This window comes from Gavia stellata, chromosome 8 (assembly GCF_030936135.1).
Source record: "Gavia stellata isolate bGavSte3 chromosome 8, bGavSte3.hap2, whole genome shotgun sequence".
Classification (NCBI taxonomy): domain Eukaryota; kingdom Metazoa; phylum Chordata; class Aves; order Gaviiformes; family Gaviidae; genus Gavia; species Gavia stellata.
The window spans coordinates 5,072,501-5,093,273 of record NC_082601.1 but is presented as its reverse complement, the minus strand read 5'-3'; the positions used below and the strand labels follow the sequence as shown (position 1 = coordinate 5,093,273).

At 44.0% G+C, this 20,773-nt stretch overlaps 1 protein-coding gene across 5 annotated transcripts in view; it reads right to left on the bottom strand.

The window, feature by feature from the left end:
• Positions 1–10,461: 10,461 nt before the first annotated feature.
• GTDC1 (glycosyltransferase like domain containing 1) overlaps positions 10,462–20,773 on the bottom strand; it is a 129,793-nt gene continuing 119,481 nt past the window's right edge. For 3 of the 5 annotated variants that reach the window (XM_059820308.1, XM_059820311.1, XM_059820315.1), the window contains 3 exons: positions 19,516–19,586; positions 18,727–18,818; positions 10,462–11,145 (listed from right to left, as the gene is read on the bottom strand). In XM_059820308.1, the coding sequence (XP_059676291.1) occupies positions 11,062–11,145; positions 18,727–18,818; positions 19,516–19,586 (247 nt within the window). In that variant the 3' untranslated portion in view covers positions 10,462–11,061. Of the gene's footprint in view, positions 11,146–18,726; positions 18,819–19,515; positions 19,587–20,026; positions 20,252–20,773 lie in introns of those variants that run through there. The other 2 variants (XM_059820314.1, XM_059820310.1) reach the window with 2 other exon arrangements.

The window sequence follows — 20,773 nt, the reverse complement described above, 5'->3', positions numbered from 1 at the left end:
GTGGTGGCTTCTGCATCGCTGGCAATTTTTAGACCGGTAGAGAATGAGGTTTTCTGGTTCAAACAGGAATTAATTGAGGGACGTCATATGGCTTGTGTTATACACGTGACACCAGATGATCCAAATAGTCCTTTCTTGGCCTTATAATCTACAAATAACCTTGTAGAGGTACTGCTCTCCTGTGGATTAGTGGCAAACCAATGCTACTCTTGCTTGGATGAGTTTTCTGATCTAAATACTGTCCAGACCTGCGTAGCCTACAGGATTTGACTGGATCACGGTCTCAGACGGAGCCGTTGCCAATTAATGCCAGACATGCGATGAACCGGGGTAGGACACGCTCCACTTCAGGTGCTGTGCGATTCTGGAGTATCATTAACAGCTATGTAACGAGACAGGTCTGAAGAAAAAGAATTTTGCTATAATGACACTTACAAATATTATTTTATACTTGCTATCTTTACATTACCTTGCACCGTAAGAGACCCAGACTATCAGACACCATGGAGCTCGTTGGCTCTGAATTAATCAGATTCATTTGCAAGACCAGGTAATAATTATGGCCATTTTCTAGTCCATAAAAATCACAAGATTCCAGAATTACATGGGTAACAGGACAACCTATTCCCCTATGGAAAAACGAGCATATGGGGTCTTGTCTATCTTGCTTGGATTACAAGGCAGAGGAAATACCTGGCTGAGCAGTGCTCAGGAATTATCAGGTGGATGATATTACAGGAGCAAGCCGGGTCTTTATTTATTTACTTTATAAGGATGCCTCCAAGTTCAGCTTGTTCGAGTTACATAAATGCTAAGCTTCCTCCAGACGAGCTCCACAGCTCTGATCGCTCTAAGTCCTTGGCTGTGATCGGTCAATGCAGTTTTCAGAAACCTGGGAAATCTGTGCGACGGAAATCCCTCCAAACTAGAGGTGAGCTCAAACTCGGTCACCACCTCAAAGTCAACTGGAAATATTTCTTAAATGCTTATTTCTGTCCCTATCTCCAACCATGCTTCGTTTTAACCCCTAGGATAATTTGCTCTGTAGAAGGAAATGTGTCATTTATTAAGTCAACAACCACTTCCTTGAGTATCTACAAAAATTTCTTCTGAGGTTTCCCTTTCAAGTACTGATCTTACTTAGATTTGCAGGCTGAGACCGTAGCAAAAAGTGGAAAAACTTACAGTCATTACATTGATTAATCAGCTGCTGAAATTTGAGTTTTCAGCGTGACACCTCTATTCTCTGAATGTGTGGCCTACTGCAATGTAATCAATTTGTCTGTGCAGGGGCTCCAAAAGCCCAGAGCCGCACAATGCAAAAAGGCAATCTTCTGCCCTCTTTGACCACAATAAACAACATTACTGAAATCACTGCTCCCGTACAAGTGTAGCATGACCCCATATTTGTAGGCAGCAGAGTATGACTTCATTAAAAATCATACGCTGTGTTAGGGACTTCAAGCTTTTGCACGGCAAGCCAGCATCAGAGCAGCATATGTCTGAAACTGATAGTAAAATGGGTAATGCCTTAAACCCCACCTCTATACTGTTATTTACATACGTATCTTTCATCTGACATAGGCTTCCCCTCCAGCACCTTGAATATATCAGTCCTAAGGAAGAGACTTAAAGTTCAAAGAGTGCCATCCCCAAATCAAAGTAGGGGGGTATCAAGTGAGGTGCGCCAAGCAGTAAGACAAAACATATGCATTTTTAATAGGTAGCCTCTCCTCCCCCTGAGGAAGCCAAGAAAAGAGAGGCTGTGAAGCTTCAGCAGAAAACAAATTCAGTGGCTTTATACTCAAGGCTGCTATTCACAAAAACAAAATTCCCATCTCCCGTACATCTTTGCTACATGTTTTCCCAGCACCCTTCAAAGCACACCAGCCCCACCCTTGGCAGTCCTGTCGACCAGGTGAACGCATCTCCCTCCATGCAGCATTGAAAAAGAAGACAGGAAAAAAAAAAAACCACAATTAAAAAAAAAAGAAAATGCCATGAAAGAGAAACAAAAAATCTCAACAGGTCTGTATGGAATTTCAGCAGCACTTTATTTATTAATGCATATATAGCTACCATTGTATTCCAGCTCCCAAAGACAGATCTGTAAGGAACAGGCCACGCGCTGATTGACAGCAGCCATAATTCCATACAATGAGACTGTATTAAATTGTTTGATGTGATATGATACTCATCACTTGTAACTGATCAAACATACGGCTGCATCAAACAGTATTACAATACAATCAGGCTGGATATGGTTCCTGCCAAGGCTGTTCATCACATTGCACACTTCTGCATTAAACATATCTATTAATAGCATCGACAAACTACTCCTATCCAAATTTTTCCAAAGAATTGTACGACGTGAAATGTGCAAAGAAATCCATACATAATGCTTTGCAGTTTGAGGCAGCATTTCCGTTGGCTGAATTCTTCAACATGAAAGGCTTTGCTGATTTGGTGATTTTTGTAGGATAATACCAAAACTTGCAAACCTGTGCCCCAAAACAAAGACGTGACATTCCAGCTTCCTTTTTTTCTTTCTGTTGGATTTTTTTTCTTTCTGTTGGATTTTGTTTTTCTTTCCTAAATGCAAACAAATCGGAAGATTGAATATTTTTTGACCAAGATTCTACTTTTGCTCTGGTTCCCCCCAGGAGAGCTGCTCTAGCCTGCTATCTTGCAGGAGAGAGCTGTGTTTGCTAACACTGACCCTTTTAGAGGCGGGAGACATAAATAAAAGAAACAAATTCCTTGTCACCACTGCTCCTGCTGCAGACAGAGAGGGTGATAGGCTGCAGCCCGTGGGGGACAGGACTCGTTGTGACATTACAGCTGTAGGGGCTCTCTCAGATGCAGATTCTTAAATGAGCCTGGGTCTCTAGAGGGCAGAGGTCAGCTGTCCTCAAATCTGTGTGAATGCTAGATTAAGTTTATTAATCTCCCCGCTTTCACTTAAAAACCAAATTATAGGATGGTTAAATGTTAATGCCCGGGAGCTTGTGAGATGATGAATGCCCTCAGCTACCTCTGCTAGAGGGAACACAAGGTGTTCAGACCCCAAAAGGGTATTAGAAGTTAGCGGGATGCAGCCAGGAACACGTTTTCCCCGTGAATTACTGCCTGCCTTACGCCTGGTGTGCGTTTTGTTGGCTGTTCTGGCAGCAGCAGCCACCCTCAGGCAGGAGGGCAGGACCTGCCGTTGCTGGATGGAAGGCTGCTGGCCCCACTTCAGGCACCAGTGGCTGCCCACCTTGATGTCCGAGGGGCAGAGCGGATTTGCCCACTACGTTGCGGGGGGCATAACCTCGACCACAGCACTTTACATAGAATTTATACCCGTGTTTGGGTGAGATCTGAAACACCCGTCTCTCTGCACCGACTCTCCAGCGCCCAGGAACCGCATGAAACCAAGCATGCAATGAACATGGTATTTAGCACCCTTCGAAACTGCTTCTATCAGTGTATCTCATAAAACTACTCCAGCGTGTAAAAATGAAGTGATAAATGAGTACGAGGGTTCCATATAATTCCTCGTGGACAGGTATGCACATCATAATTGGACAATCTGGCCCCTTGATTGCTATCTGAGCTTGGGAGACCAAGGATCACATAGCCATGGAAAATACGAAGTAATACGCAGGAATGCATGCCTGACTCTCCGAAGCTGGCATGGAACACCATTTTATTTCGAGCTGGGTATGTATACATTTCACATCTATGAATTTTTGCAAACTGCAGTGACAGAAGGTGTCTTTTGTCCTGCTTTTCACTCCTGTAGTGTCAGCGTGAGCAGATTAAACACATCACACGGCAGTAAACGCTCTCTGCTGATGGAACCAGCTCCACAAAGGTTACTTAGGAAAGGTGTGTAAGGCATTTCCTTTTTCTAATGAAAAAAAAAAAAGGTCTTTCAAGATAGTAAACTGTCTCAGAATGGTACCTGAGATAGATAGACAGAGACTGACTTACGACAGAAAACATAGAGGAAAGGGCTGGAAAGGGCTTTCACACTCCGATGGCCAGTTTTTGGCAGTAACAGCGCGGGGCAGTACATGGAGCTAAAGAAGCTGTAGCTTTCTATCGGGGTGTAGCTAAGTAATTCAAGATGCTGCAAGTTAAATGTAACAGTAGAAAGGAAGAAGTTCAAAAACAAAGTCCCAGGCATTTCAGCGCAGCGTATAGTATGCTAAATTGTGGTATTACAGAAATTGCTAAGAGTTTGGCCACAAAACGTTTCATACTGCACTAGCATTCTGCCTGGGCTGGGTTCCAGCAAGCCCAGGCACTTTTCCCTTCACCTGCGCTTTTTTTCCCCCCCCGTTTGTCAACGCAAAACAAAAAACTCCCCCTGCAGCAGAGAATTACAGCCCTCGTCCTGAGTGTACCTCTCCGCTTATTAAATCAGCGCAACAGAAAGTCACCCCGCACCAGGCAAAGATAACTGCAAATCTGTTCTTACCCTCCCCGTACCACCTGAGTGCCGCTATTATTCCTCCTCCTTGGGGAAAGGACCCCATATGTGAGTTTCAGAAACCACCTCAGTAACTCCAAGCATCATTATCAATAGTAGGATGAACTGCAGCTGGGATGCACTGAGAAGGCACGGTAATACTCGCCCTAATCTCTGCATTCATCTCCCCGGCCCTCACTAGGAAGTTTAAGTACATTTACCGGGGATTCTTCAGCCCTTGAAAGGTAGGAAGACATCTATGAGGCTTGACGTACTAGCTAATTAACTTGGGTTTGGAAAAAAAAATCTTCTTATCTACTTAACTTCGAGACACTCTCTTTGTTTTTAAGCCTGCAGACTACCTTCTCTTTAAAATGCACATTACGTACAACTCAGTAGTATGGAATGTATTATTTTTAACGAGGACCTATTTCAACTTGGACCTAAAACTACTAACATTTGACAGAGAGGGTTTTTTTAAAGCATTTGCAGAATCAGCTGAATGACAGCCTATAGCCTGTGTTTTGCAAGACAGGCTAGAAAATCATCGCGCTTTTTTTCCGTCCTTAAAAAATCCAGGAACGTGAACGTATGAAGCACCGGAAAACGAACCCCCAAATGCATACACCCCCCCGAAACGGATAAGGAGTTTACAAACATCTTCCAGTTTTTGCTTCTTGGTGTCTAGAAGGGGGGAATACCGAGGCTGGGGGAAAGCGCCTGAATTCGCGCCTGCAGTAGTTGGGGCATGTGGGCGTTTCATGCAGCTCTCCCGACAGGAACACAGACGCGAGCAACTCCTGGAACATCCCCGCTCAGAATTAAGCAGCGCTAAAATTTCCTGCAAATTGCAGAGAGCGATTTTAAATCCTCACCATATTCCTAACAGACAGAACAGTGGCATGATTGACCAAGCTTTTTTTCTTCTTCTTCTTTTTTAAAGTACACATATGATGATGCATCATAGTTATAAACAGATGGTATTTGGCCTCCTTCCTATTCTCAACATTTGGAATTCCTAAACTATGTGAATTAAACAATAATATTTTATAAACATACAAGGGATTTTGCTCACTGCTTTGTTAACACAGAAATTATACAATGCTGACATTTATTTAAATTTTAAAAAGTAAACAAGAGTGTGTATTGAATTAAAGCAAACTAAAATCAACAGAAAGAAATATGTTCTGCGCGCACATTACCTCCAACGGCACGGGCCTTTTTGGGGGAGACATAATGGGATGAAGCACAAATTGTAGCTTAGACAGTCTGATCCTTTGTGCTCGAAAGGCTCATTTAACACCTCGCTGTAAACAACGGATATTTATACCATAATTGGCCAGTTGACCATCAGTTGTTCATTTACTGTGTAACCTGCTATTATGGAGTTAAAAGAAGTTCCTTTCTGTTGGCTTTTCGAGGAGTGAAAGTGTGTTTGCAATTTTAGTACCAACTGGATTCAGTCTAACACTTGTACCGAGTATGAGAAACATTTTCATAATACCAAAATTTGGGGGAATAGGAGTATTCCTGCCAGGAAGGGAAGAAGAAAGTAGTGGTTCTCAAAAGACGAATTCTGCTTGCTTGGTTTCCTCTTTCCTTGCCGTTTTTAACCCCTTTTTAGGCGCCTCTCGAGCTGCGCAGAATTGAGAAGCACTTCGGGTTTAATCACTATTCCCAGGTCTGCGAAGAGGTTCTGTGATGAATAAATAATGACCCGGAGATTTTAATCAGTGTTATGATTTTTGAAAAGGCTAATTACCATTGTTTACAGACATGCCTTCCCGATGTAGTTCCTCGCTGTGCCTTCAAAGCTGGAAGGGTTAAGCCCCTCGCACGCATCCCTCCCGGGCCGCCTTTTCTTTCGGGGTTTGGGGGGATTTTGGGGGGACGCTTTGGGCTCTGGTGGAGCGCGGACACCCAAACCGCAGGAGAGACGGGGCCGGGCAGCCGGAGGCGCGCAGGGCTGGGGGAAAGGCCGCCCGCCGCGGGCAGCCCCTCCGCACCCGCGGAAGGGCCACGGCGGGGGGGGCTGCGCGTGTCTTTCTCTCCGCCGGCCGCATCTAGAAATGTTCCAAAAGAATCTTATTCTCGAAATCACGTAACCCGGTATTAAAGCGGCGGGCAGCCCCCCCCCGGGCGGCTGGGGGAGCAGGCTGCCGCCCCGCCGGGCACCGCCGGCCGCGGGGGAAGCGGGGCTCCGCTCCCCGCTCCCGTCCGCCGCGCTGCGCCGAGAGGCGCGGAGCGCACGGCGCGGCCGCCGCCGCCCGCTCCCCGCGGCGATCGGCCGCTGCGCCCTCCTCGCCTTTAGCGTTATTAGTACTATTATCACTATTCTTTTTGCTTTAGCTGCCATTGGCCTCGTTTAACCCCCGTTCCCCTCTCTGCCCCCACCTCCGTCCTCTCGGCCCCGCCGGGGCGGGAGAAGCCTTTTCCCCGGGTGGGCTATTCGGTGCCAACGTCCCTCTCCCCCCGCCCCGCTCCTCCCGCCCCGTGTCAGAAGCGCTTCGGGCAACTCCCCGGGCCGGGCCCGGCCTCCCCGGGCCGCCGCCGCCGCCGCTTCCCGCCGCCGGCCCCCGCGGGCGCAGCCCTCCGCTCCCGCCGCCGCCGCCGCGGGCTCCGGCCGCCGCTTCCCGCCGCTTCCCGCCGCTGCCCCTGCGGCTGCCGCTGCCGGGGAGGGTGGGTGCCAAGCTGTAAGCCGGTTACGTAGCACTTGATTATCAGTTTCCAGCAACAGCTGTGTATATTCGCCAAGAATCTAAAGAAATAGCGGAAGATAGCGCAGCGCTGCTATTTATTACCCTGTAATTAAAGTTCTGACAGTGTTTCTATTCTAAAACCTTATTTGCAAGGGTTGGTAACTCAGAGGCAAAAATTTTCCTTCAAGACGAAGCCTCGCTTACCAGGCTCAATCACTGAAAAAGTATTATTTCGGTTAAATAAGGTTAGCCTATCAGAGGGTAAAATTCTCAAGGACTTTCATTAAGGTGCTCATTTATATCCGCAAATAAAAAATCGCAAAGTCCGCCGAATCAAGGATATACAAGAGGGAAAATAGTTTTTTGCAAAATCGAGGACCCACGGAAAGGTTTTAATATAATTCTCTAGGAAATTATTCCCATGAAAACAATTTGTTTGAAAGAAAATGCCCTCCAGCCCTCTCCACGCGAACTAGTCTTGGGCTAGTACATGAGAACCAAACTTAAAAGTGACTACGAGCAGAAATGAGACTGGCTAATTCATTTCAACTGTCCTTACTGGAATCAAAAACAAAGAGTAAACAGCTTGAACGGGGAAAGGTGAATTTAATTTTCAAGGCCCTTTAACTTTTAATAATCTGAGGAACAATATGGGAGGTACGTCCTACCCTCCCAGTTATCCTGATATAAATTCATTCAAGATTTATATTGGTGTAATAGAGAAGCAGAATTTGCTCCGTGATTTCTAATGAACTGCTGGCTCGGTCTTTACAAACGCAATTAGAAAAATCTAGCCTCCTAATTCAGAACAGCTTTGAGCTAAGTCAGAGGTCTCGATGCAGCGAACGCGGATGGAAGCCGGTCTGCACCGCGGCTCCTCGCGGTGCCTGCAGCACGACCAGAGCGGGGCTGGGAACGCTGCGAACGGTTTGCTACAAAACTCCCTAGTTACTTTAGGATTTTCTTTTCTATTATATGGGAAAAGACAATCCGCACATGGAAGAAACCTGTGTTTCCTGTGATCTCAAACACTAAGACAAAAGGATTGCAGGATTAGGTGCCCGGCCCGCTCCTGCTGCAGGAGGCAAGGAGCTGTCTGGCCGGTGCGCTGCCGGGCGAGCCTGGCAGGAGTCGGGAAAACCCATTCGCCTTTAACTCTGTGCCGAAACTCCTATCAAAGGCCTTGCAGTTGCCGTGTCAATGCAGGTGAAACATCAATAAATATGAAAGTAAGTCAAGGGCTAATTCTGTCGTTTTACTCGTAAGATTAGGTCTCTGCATTCACCGCCTACTGATGTGTGTAGGAACAACAGGACCGAGATCCCCATTTGTCTCTCTGACCTTTTGAAGCGAAGGCTTTAAATGAAGCAGCGCGGAGCGGCTGTCTCGTTTGATCTTCAGAAACCGCGAGGCAAAACTCCTCAGGTTGTTTCAGTCTGCAGCAGGGGAAGTATCGCCTCCGACTACCTGGAAGCCCCACCTCGCCCTCTTGACTGAGGACCCCGAAATAGGCCAGGGGCGACCCTGACACGAGGCCAACCTGAAGGTCCTAGGAGATGCGGCAAGGACATTCTCATCCTTGCTCTAGAGCAGCTGGGTATCTTCGCTAAGAACGTAGAGAACCAGCAGAAGATAGCGCAGCATTGCTATTTATTACCCTGCAATTAAAGTTCTCCCAGCGTTTCTATTATAAAATGTTATTTGCAAGGGTTCGTAACTCAGAGGGAAAATTCTCCGTCAAGATGAAGCCTCGCTTACCAGACGGAGGTGGGTATGGTTAAAGCACCACTGATCAATAAGTAAACCAAGGCAGAGCATCACCTCGCCAAGGAGCTGGGCGAGACCTCCTTTGGTCGTGGGCCCGACCAGGGCATGCACTGAGGACAGCAGGAGTCTTCAACTCGAAACCGCTGAGCTTTGCTATATCGAGTCTGTTCCCCACAAGCCCCAGCACAACGTTACAGCATCTCCTCTTTCCCTTTTCTTGGTTTGGAGAATGACTCACTGTGAAACTTGAACTGATTTGCTTTAATCGTACTGTGCCTCAGTTTCCCCATCAGTAAAGAGAAAATAAATTTCCTCTTGTCAGTGCAAGGTGTGGTAACATCAGTGAACCTTTATGAAACACTCCGCTAAGAAGTGCAAGGTAGTCCTGTTACTTGGCTCTGCCCAGTATGACTACCACACCTTTGCATACTATCTTCAGACGACGACGTCTACTCAACCCCATTAAACGCCTAGAGCCAAGATGGGCTTTGGCTGAGCAGAAATGAGGAGGAACCAGCGTACGAGACAGATGCTTACTGCAAAATTCCGACTCCGCAGTGCTAGGAAGACATCCGAACACTTACCATTGGGCCTTTTTCATTGCTTAATGGAGTAATTTTAAGGAGAGGTACCGCACGCTCTCTCTCGCACTGAAAAAGGACAGTTCAGCATCTTGATGGCGTCAAAAGGCACGAAGGCGGGTGTGTGGAGGGGGACCAGCCCGGGCCTTTCAGCTGCTGTGGACGGTGCTCAGGCAAAGGAAAGATGCTGATGTCTGCTGCCGGGCAGGGGAGAGCAGCTACCCTGAACCCACAGCTCTCCGCAAAGGGAGGTCTTACCGGGCTTCACACCGTAACGCCTTACCGAGAGGCCTCTTCTTGCTTCTTCCCAGAGCGGAGTTGAAAATCTTGGAATTGTCATAACGTTTTATTATCACTTGCAAAACAGATTCTACTTCATCAGATAAAGACACAATTGCATTCATTGACTCTGACACAAGGATATGCATAGTGATAAACATACAGATAGATGTACACACTTATACATGAATGAGATATGCTAATTAAAAATTGCACTGGGCACTTTATTAAAAATTTATTGTACAATCTACATCTTCAAAACATTTTACATCAACAAATACAGCAGCTTGACTGCTGGAATCATAAGTGATTTATCTTTAAAAGACTGTATTTGTAACTGGATGCAAAGGTTCTTGATGAACTGCCGTTACGTTTAAACTACTGGTTTTTATTGGAAGTATTTTGACTGTTATCCGTTTGTTCTCCATCCTTGAGAGAAATAAAACAAGTGTCTCGGCTTTCATTTTATCGGATAGATGGCACCATGTAGCATATTTCCCATGCTAGTTTGAATTACAGCTGTTTATCTTTCAGCTTTCTTTAAGATTAATTAAATGCAAATGTAACTCCGCGAATCATGGGATTACCTGCCAGACCCCTTATTAATACCTTCACTTAAAAACCCCCGTGCCAGAGAGTCATTAATTTGCAAAAAAAAAAAAAAAAAAAAGCAAAAGCGAAGCGTAAAGCAGCCCTTTGCCTCCCAAGAACCCGGAGATGGCTGCCCAATTAGGCCGGCAGCGTTCGGATCCTCCTTTCAGGCCCTGTGGCCCTTTGAGGACACAATAAGGCTCCAATGATAACCTGGCAACCTAGGTAGAAACTCAGCCAAGTGTGAGCGTTTGAAGCTGCAGCTTGGCTGCCATTGTGTCGGCGAAAAGAAAGAATTCAGGCACCATGTCATCCAGTACAAAGGATAAAAACAGATTCAACCGGAAATTCAATGTGGCACCACATATGGGATACATGAGTGCGGTTATACAACAGGCCACATATTTTTTTTGAACAGTCTCCTGCATGTGATGCCGAGGACATGTGTAACCATCATAACGTCTCTAAGAATCTGTATTTAATTTGAGCTGGGGTGGTGGCAGGGATTGGAGATCTGAAGCCGCCACAGGTTTGTGGCAGATGGCTCTGTGTCAGCTATGACAAGCAGCCAGGCTCGGCTTCCTCTGCAGATTTTCTTTTCTCTCTGATCAGGTAAATATGGGCACACTCTGGAAACTTCCACAATTCTGCCTGAGGCTGCAAGTTTGTGACTTAGCCCCATCTGTCACAAATCTTCCCGCGGTTCTGCTGCGAGCAGAGACCTGAATTTACCGCCGAGCGCTGCCCAAGAAAACGCGGCCGTCTCGCCCTACGAGGAAGCAGAAGAGAAAAGCGCACGAGGCCGCGTTAGATGCCGGGACGCGAAAGGGACGTCTCTCGCGCGGGAAGGAGCGCGCCTCTGTGCCGAAACGCTCTGCAACACCTGGGATTTCAGGAGCGGTGGAAGGGAGTTGGTTGGAGAACGCTTACGCAGCGTTATGTGGAAACGGGGTGAATTCTGCATTTTTTTCCAAGACAGGTAAGCTGGTCGGCAGCCCCAGGTTATTTGCCCCTGGATGCGCACCATCAAACGTCCGTCTGCTTTACTGGCGGTCTCGGCTGACACGCCAAGGACTGAACACCGGCGGAGACCGACCTGCCCCTCTCACGCTCAGACGTGGCAGAACCAAGAACTGGCAGGGGCGAGGGCTCCATTCCCCTGCTTGACCCCCATCGGCCTGGCTTCTGGGCCTTATTTTAGAGTAACCTTGGAGAGAAGAAATTCAGCTCCTCGTTTGGGGGGTGATAACTCTGCAAAGGTCTGGGAATTCATTTTTTCAAGGAACAGTGATTCAGTCAACAGTTCCTAAATATGCAGAGATAAAATCATCAAGAGAAGCAAAGTTTTCACAAAAAGCAAGATCTCCCCATGAAGAACAGGCAGCATAACAAGATGTCAGCAGCAGTACAATATTCTTTACAATATAATCAACTTTTTTGTTTCTTGCGTCCTAAGATCAGAACTGAAGTAATTAATATCTACTCTACCATCATTAGACTTCAGAGTTAACCTTTAGAATTTAATAAGGACTGTTCATCCATTCAGACCTGCTGTTTCAAGGCAGTTGGTGTTCAAGCAGACAGTACTGATTTGGCATACATTTTATGCACTTTTTAAGAAACTACCATAACAAAATTAAGAATTAGAGACTATTATGCAGCACGAGAACTGACATTTGGCAGGCAAGACAGGAGAGTGATTCACAGAGCCGATTTGTATTGGGTCAGCTTCACCCTGTGACCCAGCCCCTTCCCTCTGTAAGTGAGTACTGGGGAAGAATCAAGGTGGAAAGCAGCTTGTAGTAATTACTTCTGGAGCTCAACTTTCAAACTCCAAGCACCTTTGGAAATCACCATCAAAAGACAGCAGTGGTTTACACGAATTGGGCGCACTGTGAGCCCCGAGTCAGTGCTATGTAATACTCCTCAGCAGAGTAACAGTATTTCCCTGAACAAACCGGTCTGTTCTGAAGTTTCATAGATCAGCCTTTTAACACTCATTTCACTCTTTCTGTCTTTAAAAAAAAAAAATCAATGTTGGAGGCAAAGCTATGCAAGATACCCTGGTGGGTACCTTGCATACGATGGTTCAGAACACACTGAACAACTACAACAGTAGGAAAACCATTTCAGGCTTTCTTTCTCAAGGTAATTTGAATACTGAAAAAAAGAAGTTTTCATGCTTTTTGCAACTTTTCTTTCAAAATCCATCACATTTTCTTTGACCCATTTCTCCATCTACCATTTTGCAGCAGCTGTGGTTCATCTGCCAGTTTTCATTTACTTGCTAAAACTAAATTGGAAGCTATCTAATATTGTTATAACAAAAAGTTCAAAGTCCTGGTGTTTATGCTGAAAGATGCACACATAATGCTTTCTTAATGAATGCTTTCTTCCTGCTCTACAAGCACAGCCAACTGCTATGAGCTATAGACCAACATTTTCAGAGAGCTGAAATCTCCTAGATATATATCTCAGAGAGCCAAGAGCAAGGCAAGACCTGGGAGAAGTTGAGATGCAGGACACATACATATATATATATATATGTATATGCATACTTATATATATGTCTATATCTATAATCATAGAATCGTTTAGGTTGGAAAAGACCTTTAAGATCATCAAGTCCAACCGTTAACCTGACCCTGCCAAGTCCACCACTAAACCATGTCCCTAAGTGCCTCATCCACACGTCTTTTAAAAACCTCTGGGGATGGTGACTCCACCACCCCCCTGGGCCGCCTGTTCCAGTGTCTGACAACCCTTTCAGTGGAGTTGTTTTTCCTTATATCCAATCCAAACCTCCCCTGGTGCAATTTGAGGCCATTTCCTCTTGTCCTATCGCTTGTCACTTGGGAGAAGAGACCAACACCCACCTCCCCACAACCTCCTTTCAGGAGGCTGGATCCCAGAATGACCTAGCAGGCAACTTCAACAGCCTACCTGCTAGCTCATTTCTTCCACAGTGAGGATCCACAGTAGCTAGCAGATCTCACTCCACCACAGCCGCTTCCAGACCCACATGCTGCTTGAAGACTTAGGGTTGACCCAAAATGCTTAAATAGTGTCCCACAGTCCAGCAGGCCTTCCCACCTGTGCAAACCTCCTAAGCTAGCTGGATTTCACCTATATCAACCATACGTATGGGAATGAAAAATGTCAAGACTTCAGACTAACCTGGATGCAACCCTGAGCAACTTAATCCAACTTTGAAGGTTTATCTTACTTCGAAGCTGGCCCTGCTTTGAGCAGAGGCTGACCAGATGACCTCCAGAGGTACCTTCCTTCCTTCCTCTATGAGTCTATGTTCTAAGTAAGTAACCAAAGTTTTCTTTCACGTAAGAAATTCTTATGTTATATACATTTTACTTAGGATCCCATGCCTAAGCACCAGGCTGCTATAACCTTCCCACGTGGGCTGTGAGAAGCAGATCTAGACCACCTCTGAAACCATTTTAAATTGCGCTCACTGGAAACCAAGCATCTCAAGAGGGAAACACAAGTTTCCCACTTGTGTTTCCAACCTCCTTCTAGCCTGCACCTGATGCTAACCAGGTAGAAGCACAAATTCAATACAACGCCTCCTTTTTTCTCTGCAAACATGCTCTGCTGTTGAATGGAAAGCCAGCAGGATGGATGGAAATATTTGTACTATTTACATAACCTATAAAGTTCCAAATTAACTTTATCAGCTCAGGACAAAAGATCCGGAGAACACGGTAAGCAAACATCTGCTCAATATACATTCACGATTAAAAAGTAAACAGTATGGTTGGCTCCATAAGGAACAGGTTGAAAATTATCAGAGTACAACACATCACATAAACTGATGGCATGGCCTAGAATACTCTGTAAAGCAATGATCACACCAGCACAAAAACAGCGTCAAAATGGCTTGAATGATGGGAGATAAGACTATAAACGTGGAATAACATTCACGAGGAGAGACTGGAAAGACTGGAATACTGCATATGTTTGACAAACGTTTGTAAAATAATGAATGGTATAGAAAAGATGGATGGGGACCTTCTGCTTCCAGGCGACTGACTCCAGAACAAGAAGACTCTCAATGCAATTGAAGGTGGGGAAACCCTGAGCCAACTGAAGGAAATGCTTTTAACGCCGTCTGTAAACGTATGATGAACCGCTTTGCTATTGGAAGCTGTCAAAGACCAAACCAGGGGTTTCCAAGGGCCTGAATGTCAAATGGAGAACTATTATGTACATCATGGCAATACTTAATACTAGAAGAAGATTACGAAAGATGATAAAATCTCCAAGTCCAGGGTTAGGACCAATCTCTACCTCTAAAAGACAAAGAGAAGACCTTTAATACCCTGTTTCTACCTGCGTCAGCCTTCTCCCAAATACCTGATGCTCACCACTATCAAAACCACGGTATTAAACACACGGCGTGCTGACCCCGGGTGGCAGTTAGCATCCTTACAGAAAAACGAATTTCTTCTGGAGTTTTGCTGGGGAGTGGGCAAGGATGAGGGCAGAGACATCGTCCCCGGCTCTTACACGGCCTGTACAAGAGCTACGAACGACTACTGCTCCTTGCGACAGGGCTGAGTGGCTGACGGGACATCTGGCATGAGGCTCCTCCGCATCCTCACGTGTCCAGTGCCCGCATCCTTAGGCTGAGAATGCCTCCTGCTGCTTTCCTAGCTGTGCCTAAATATTAAAACTGGACCAGGAGCGGTTTTCCCTTCTACATGTTTACCTGAAACACCAAAGATACTGCTTTATCTCAAATCAGAGCAAAAAGAAAAGGAAAAAAAAGAAAAAAGAAAGTTCTGTTCAAACCACTCTATACAGCCAAATCCTGAGACTGGAAACAATTCAGATGTCTACAGTCTAACTGGGATCTTAATTTGATTTTACAGCAGTTTAATCCCTTTGAATTCAGCAGACTTCCTTCTACAGTGGTGTAAGAAAGAAAAAAAATCACGCCATGTGTCTTTTCATAGGCAGGTGAGCTTCTGTAGTGTGATGGAAATGAGAAGATGAATGTCAGAAAGTGGGCCAAATTCTTTTCTCCGTTAAACAAGCATGAGTGAGAGTAGGATTTTTTCTGTAGGAACTGAAGCTGACAGCATGTCAACCAGCACTCATTCAGCTGGGAGGGCTGGGAGAGATTATTTAAAGTTGTCAGCTCCTTCCATGCCTGGCTTTTGGCAACTCTTCTTGTCCCTTTCCACTGTATACTCTTTATACATGCTGTTTTAAATTAAGAAACTGAAGTGAGGGAACTGAAAGGTAAACTTAAAGAAAATAATGCAGAAACAAATGCTTTGCCCTATTTTTTTTTTTTTTATTTAAAATCTACTAGACAGGGAGCTTGCGAACACTAACGGGTCTTAACGCTGTACTCGACGGAAACCGATGCCCTGTTGTTGTTGCTTGCTTCATTCTGGCTCTTACTTTGGCAACCACCAATATCCAGAACCAGAGAGCAACATTTGATTCCCTAAAACTGGAACAGAACAAATAATTGGTAACAAATGAGGTTCGCTTTCCACTCATCTCAATCTTCTGCTAATAACTGGTAGAAGGCAATGTCAAAAGGCAAATGAGCCAGCCTTGGGTGCTGTGAGAATACGCAGGGTAAGCAATACATCATTCGGAAAGGTTTTCATAGGTGCTTACGTTATGGACATTTTTAAAAGTCTGCCAGCACAGATCTGCTCCGTCGAGTTAAGCTATTGCAGTTTAATGTCTTGGTCTGTGCATTTTCACAGGGAGATCTGCTGTGTCCGGCTCCCTAACCTGACCGCCCCGCTGCCGTTTATCTCCCTTTTGCCCCTCACTTTGTCAGCACAAGCACTGACAACTGAAGGAATAAACCGCCTGTTTAATTAGACCGCTGTCTAATTATTATGGATATCCTTAGCAATAAAAACCCAACAACACGTAAAAGGATAAACCAAGGTACTTCTGGTGGTGATGACCTCCCAATCTCTGAAGCAGAATCCCAAAACAGTAAAGAAAAGCACTGTTTGCTTTTAAAGCATTTTTACTTTCAAGACTTTACAGCTACTTTATGAACTTCAGGCGGGGAGCATGTCAGGAAGGTTTCTGAAAGCAAAATAGCTAGTTAGTGTGCACTACCGTGCCAGGGCTGCCTTTTCTATTGCACCATAGTATACATGATATGATACCGATCTGAAAAAAGTGAAAATACAGTGGAAGTGCTGCGTACCCTTCACGATCTCACTCTTTTCAGCTTCCTAAAAAGCAGCATCGTTCCAACGATAATTACATTAACAGCACATATCTAAGTCAGTGTTTTTCTAGGAGGTTTTGCGGATAGTTCCATTGCGAAAGGAAGACTCGGCATCCGTGGGTGTAGGTGCAAAAAGACAACTCTAACAGTATTCTCCGAGCTGATCCAAAGCCTATTAAAGACAACAGGGATCTTTTCTCTGGTGCTCACAGGTTCTGGATTAGGCTCTGCTTTACTCATTTTAAAAGGATCCCCCATTCAGCTCAATCGCTACCTGTTGCAGACACTCAGTCCGAATGCTCAGAAGCTCTGAACGGGGCTGCACTGTTAACAGTGTGCTTGGACAAGCGGTAGGATCAACACCTTCAGCTTCTGCCGGCAAATCATCCCAAGGGATTTTCTTTAATAAAAGAAAATTAGCATTTTTCTTATTCGTGCACGCATTTTAAACCATGCTATTTTATATCAGTATTTGCTGTACTATTACTTCCATTTTTAGCGCGCCTTGGCTCTGTTTAGGAGCCGGGGATCCACACGTGGAGAGAAGATCCACATGAATGCAACTATTAGCTGAACTCGAAGCATTGGGAAATGTCAAGGTAAACGTTTAAGGACTGTTTTCCCTTTGAAGCCACCATGTATGACTATACGATACGACTGACTCAAGAAGTAATGCTGAACACTGGAAGTGTTCAGTCAGCATTTTAAACTATTATGAGCTACCTTCTGAACCATTGCCAAGTTAATAGACAATGAAAGATAATGAGCTTGAAATTGGGTGTTAAATTGCATTTTTGGTTCTCTCCTTTTTTCTTGAAGTTTAACTGTTTCCTGCAGAAACAACATCATCTTTGATGTATCATTATGTAAATGTCTATTTTTAGGTCACAAAAAAAGTCAGGCGTGGGCTAAACCCTCGCTCCTCCCGCTACATGTGTGCGCGAAGGGGTAGAGAGGCAGGCGACACACAGCAAGACCCAACGCTTTCTGGTCCCCAGAGGGAGGAAGGTGGAGAGATGAGGTTAGGTCTGCCGGCGGCGTGAGCCTCCAAATTAAGAAGGAGATTACTCGACTCGCTCATTAACAGTGTGCCTGGACGGCGACAGCCGGGGAATGCTGAAGAGACCACATTTGTATTGCACGGGTAACACGAGGAGTTTTTCTACGCACTCCCAAGCCTTTGAGGACTTTCAGCAGAATTCCGGTATTTTACGACCTGGAACACCTTTGTCGTGCAGGGGTAACGTGTATCCAACCTGCCCATGCACAGCCAAAGTCAGAAAACGCTGTAAGTTTGCATATCAGCATGCAGCAAACAGCAGCTATTTTTCTAAAAGCAGCCTCGTGTAATAATAGCTCTTCACTGGAATGATATAAAATTTACTGCTTCATCTACAATCGCGTAATTAAAAAAAAAAAAAAAAGTGCGACTCCTAGCAGTATAAATACACCTCTTACAAATGTGAAAGTCGGTCTAGCATTGAGCACTCGATCAAAACTTGGATGGAGGGTCTGCCACCGAAACTGTCCTTTCTCTAGATAAATAACGGCAAAGAATAGGACATGACAAATACCAGTAAATTACGCTTCCGATGAGAAACTTTTTTTATGCTCAACATACCTTAAAAAGCAAAGAGACAAAATAATCGTAATTATCAAAACAACTCAAATAATTCCAAAAGGCAGCGAAATCTTACCTGAAAGCTGTCACCTGCATTTTTTGAGGACTGAAGATTAAATTAGGATAGGAAGGTAGGCTTATCCTCATTAGGATAATTGTAGGATCTTTCTTTTATTTTCCTTTTAAACTAATGAGTTGCATTAATCCAGGTTCATTTTTATAAGCCTCTTGGGTCCAAATGTAAAGGACAGTCATTTTAGAAAACAATAAATTAAAAAAAAAGCATGTAGCATGGATGAAGTGCACGTATTTCATAAGACCTAGGTTAATACAACTGGCATCTAGTTTAATTAATCCTTGTTAGTGTAACGACTAATATCCCTCCCTAGCATGTTTCCTTTAAACATTAGTATGTTAATTAAATGTTGTTTTTTTAAGGGTTTTTTTCCTTTGTACTTCAATATGGCATTATATCATGTAAAACTATTCCGAACATCTACCTTATAGAGATGTTTCCTTACAGTATCTGGTCTCTTGCAGAAATTCTGAAGCCTTTTAAAAAGCTGTTCAGGTGTAGAATACAGATATTCAGCTGCAGGAAAAACAGATACATTTTTAATGAAACAAAAACCTCAAAGCACACACTCGATATTAGTCACTTTACTAATTAAAAATGCATATTGCTCTGTGCCGCCTCGTGTTTTACATTATTTAAGCATGATTTTATAAGGTTACCTCAGCTCACAAGGATGTTTAATGCTAAATAAGACTGTGTAGTTGTGCTGTTTAGACATCTCCTTTGGGTGATTAAAATACATTATTCTAATGTAACACAATGCATATGTGATACATTTAGTGATGAGATTTTTCAAAGAACTGGTACTACATTAGTGTGTATCCTGTACCGCAGTTGCACACTATTAAGTATTAAATTGTTTAAATAATTTGGTGTGATTTTCAGGCCTCGGGTTTTTTTTTCTGTGTATCACAAAAATCTGCAAACCATTGCAGCATCACTGACCTTTTAACAAAAATCTATCATTACGGGTTGTGTATGCTAACAATGAAGAATGCTATTTCAAAACTTGCTTTTGTGTTATCTTAAAAGAACAGATGGCAAATATAAACTTCGTCTAATGTATTAAAACACATAAAATTTTCCTTAACACTAACATGTTGGCTTGCCAAATAAACAATTGCTTTTGCTCAAGTTTATTCTCAAACTTTGTATTTTAGCATGAATCACGTTACTACGTTTCAGCAAAACGAAGGTGCAAGAAAGCAGCTACCTGGAAATATCTCTGGGTACACCAAGGCTTTGGGACACAGCGGGTAACAGCCGCAATATACAGCTTCGACCCTGAAGATTAGAAATAATAAATACACAAAAATAGACATTAGTGAGCCAAGAACTTATTTTGGTGCAAGAGCAGTGAGGTTGACTACGTATAGCAGGAGCGAAACATTTTTTTCTTCAGCAGCATAATCCTTCTAAATGCCAAAGTTGCTCTTTTTAAAGAAAATTTTATTGATCATATGAATTACATAGAACAGAACAGCGAGCATATGTTTTGTTCGCTGAATAAATCAAAGCGCAGCTCTGCATTTTTTTGTTTTTTAAATACTGTTTAACACATTTTATAATCAGCAGACAGACACATGTAACAACATGGTGAAGTATGGACGGCTTTTCTTAATAACGCTGCAGAAAAACAAGGGCATACGTGCGCGCGTTTGGCTACACGTGCGTGTATAGACAGACGCGCACGATCACCGTTACCTGGCAGAAGAGATATTCTCCTTCGGCTTTAAGACTCCAAAGGTTACAGTTAAATATAGCCCAGGAACAACTTGCAGCATGCTTCGGGCTGGGGTATTTTAGCTTATGCACATGCTCCAGATAATCTCCTTTATTTTCTGGGACTTAAACTGTTGTATTTTTTAATAACTACAGACGAGATTCCTTTGCCAAAGCGTGCGATGCTTTGTACTTGTGTTTTTTGAAGGAACAATTTACATTATCTCCTGTAACGTCAAACCGAAATATTTTTTAACTGCGACACAGTGGCGCAAAGTTTTCTAGTAGCGAATCTAAAGAAAAGCTCTCCTCTTCATGTTTGCATTTTAATAACAGAACGGGTTAAGGCATCGAGTTTTCAGTTTATTTTTTTTGCATAATGACCATTGATCTGACATAATGTCCCTCCAAAGATACAACTGTAATTTCTGTTGGCCAGAAATTACACAGTGAAATTCAAAACACTTCTTAAAATATGTTTATTTTATGAGAGTCTTTGAATTTCCTCCAACATGTTGACCATACGAGAGCTTTATTTTTAACTTCAGTTTCCCTCAGCCCCCAGAAAAAAGTATCTGAAATCTTGTCAACGTTCACCTTTTCTATTTTCAGTGACAATCCAAAAGGCTTTCGCTACCTTCATGTGCATATCGGGTTTGGTACTTTATTACAGGCACCCAGAAGGAACTCTGTTTCCTTTAGATCTACTCAGTTTTAAACAGGAAAAAAAAATATAAATTAAGAATAAC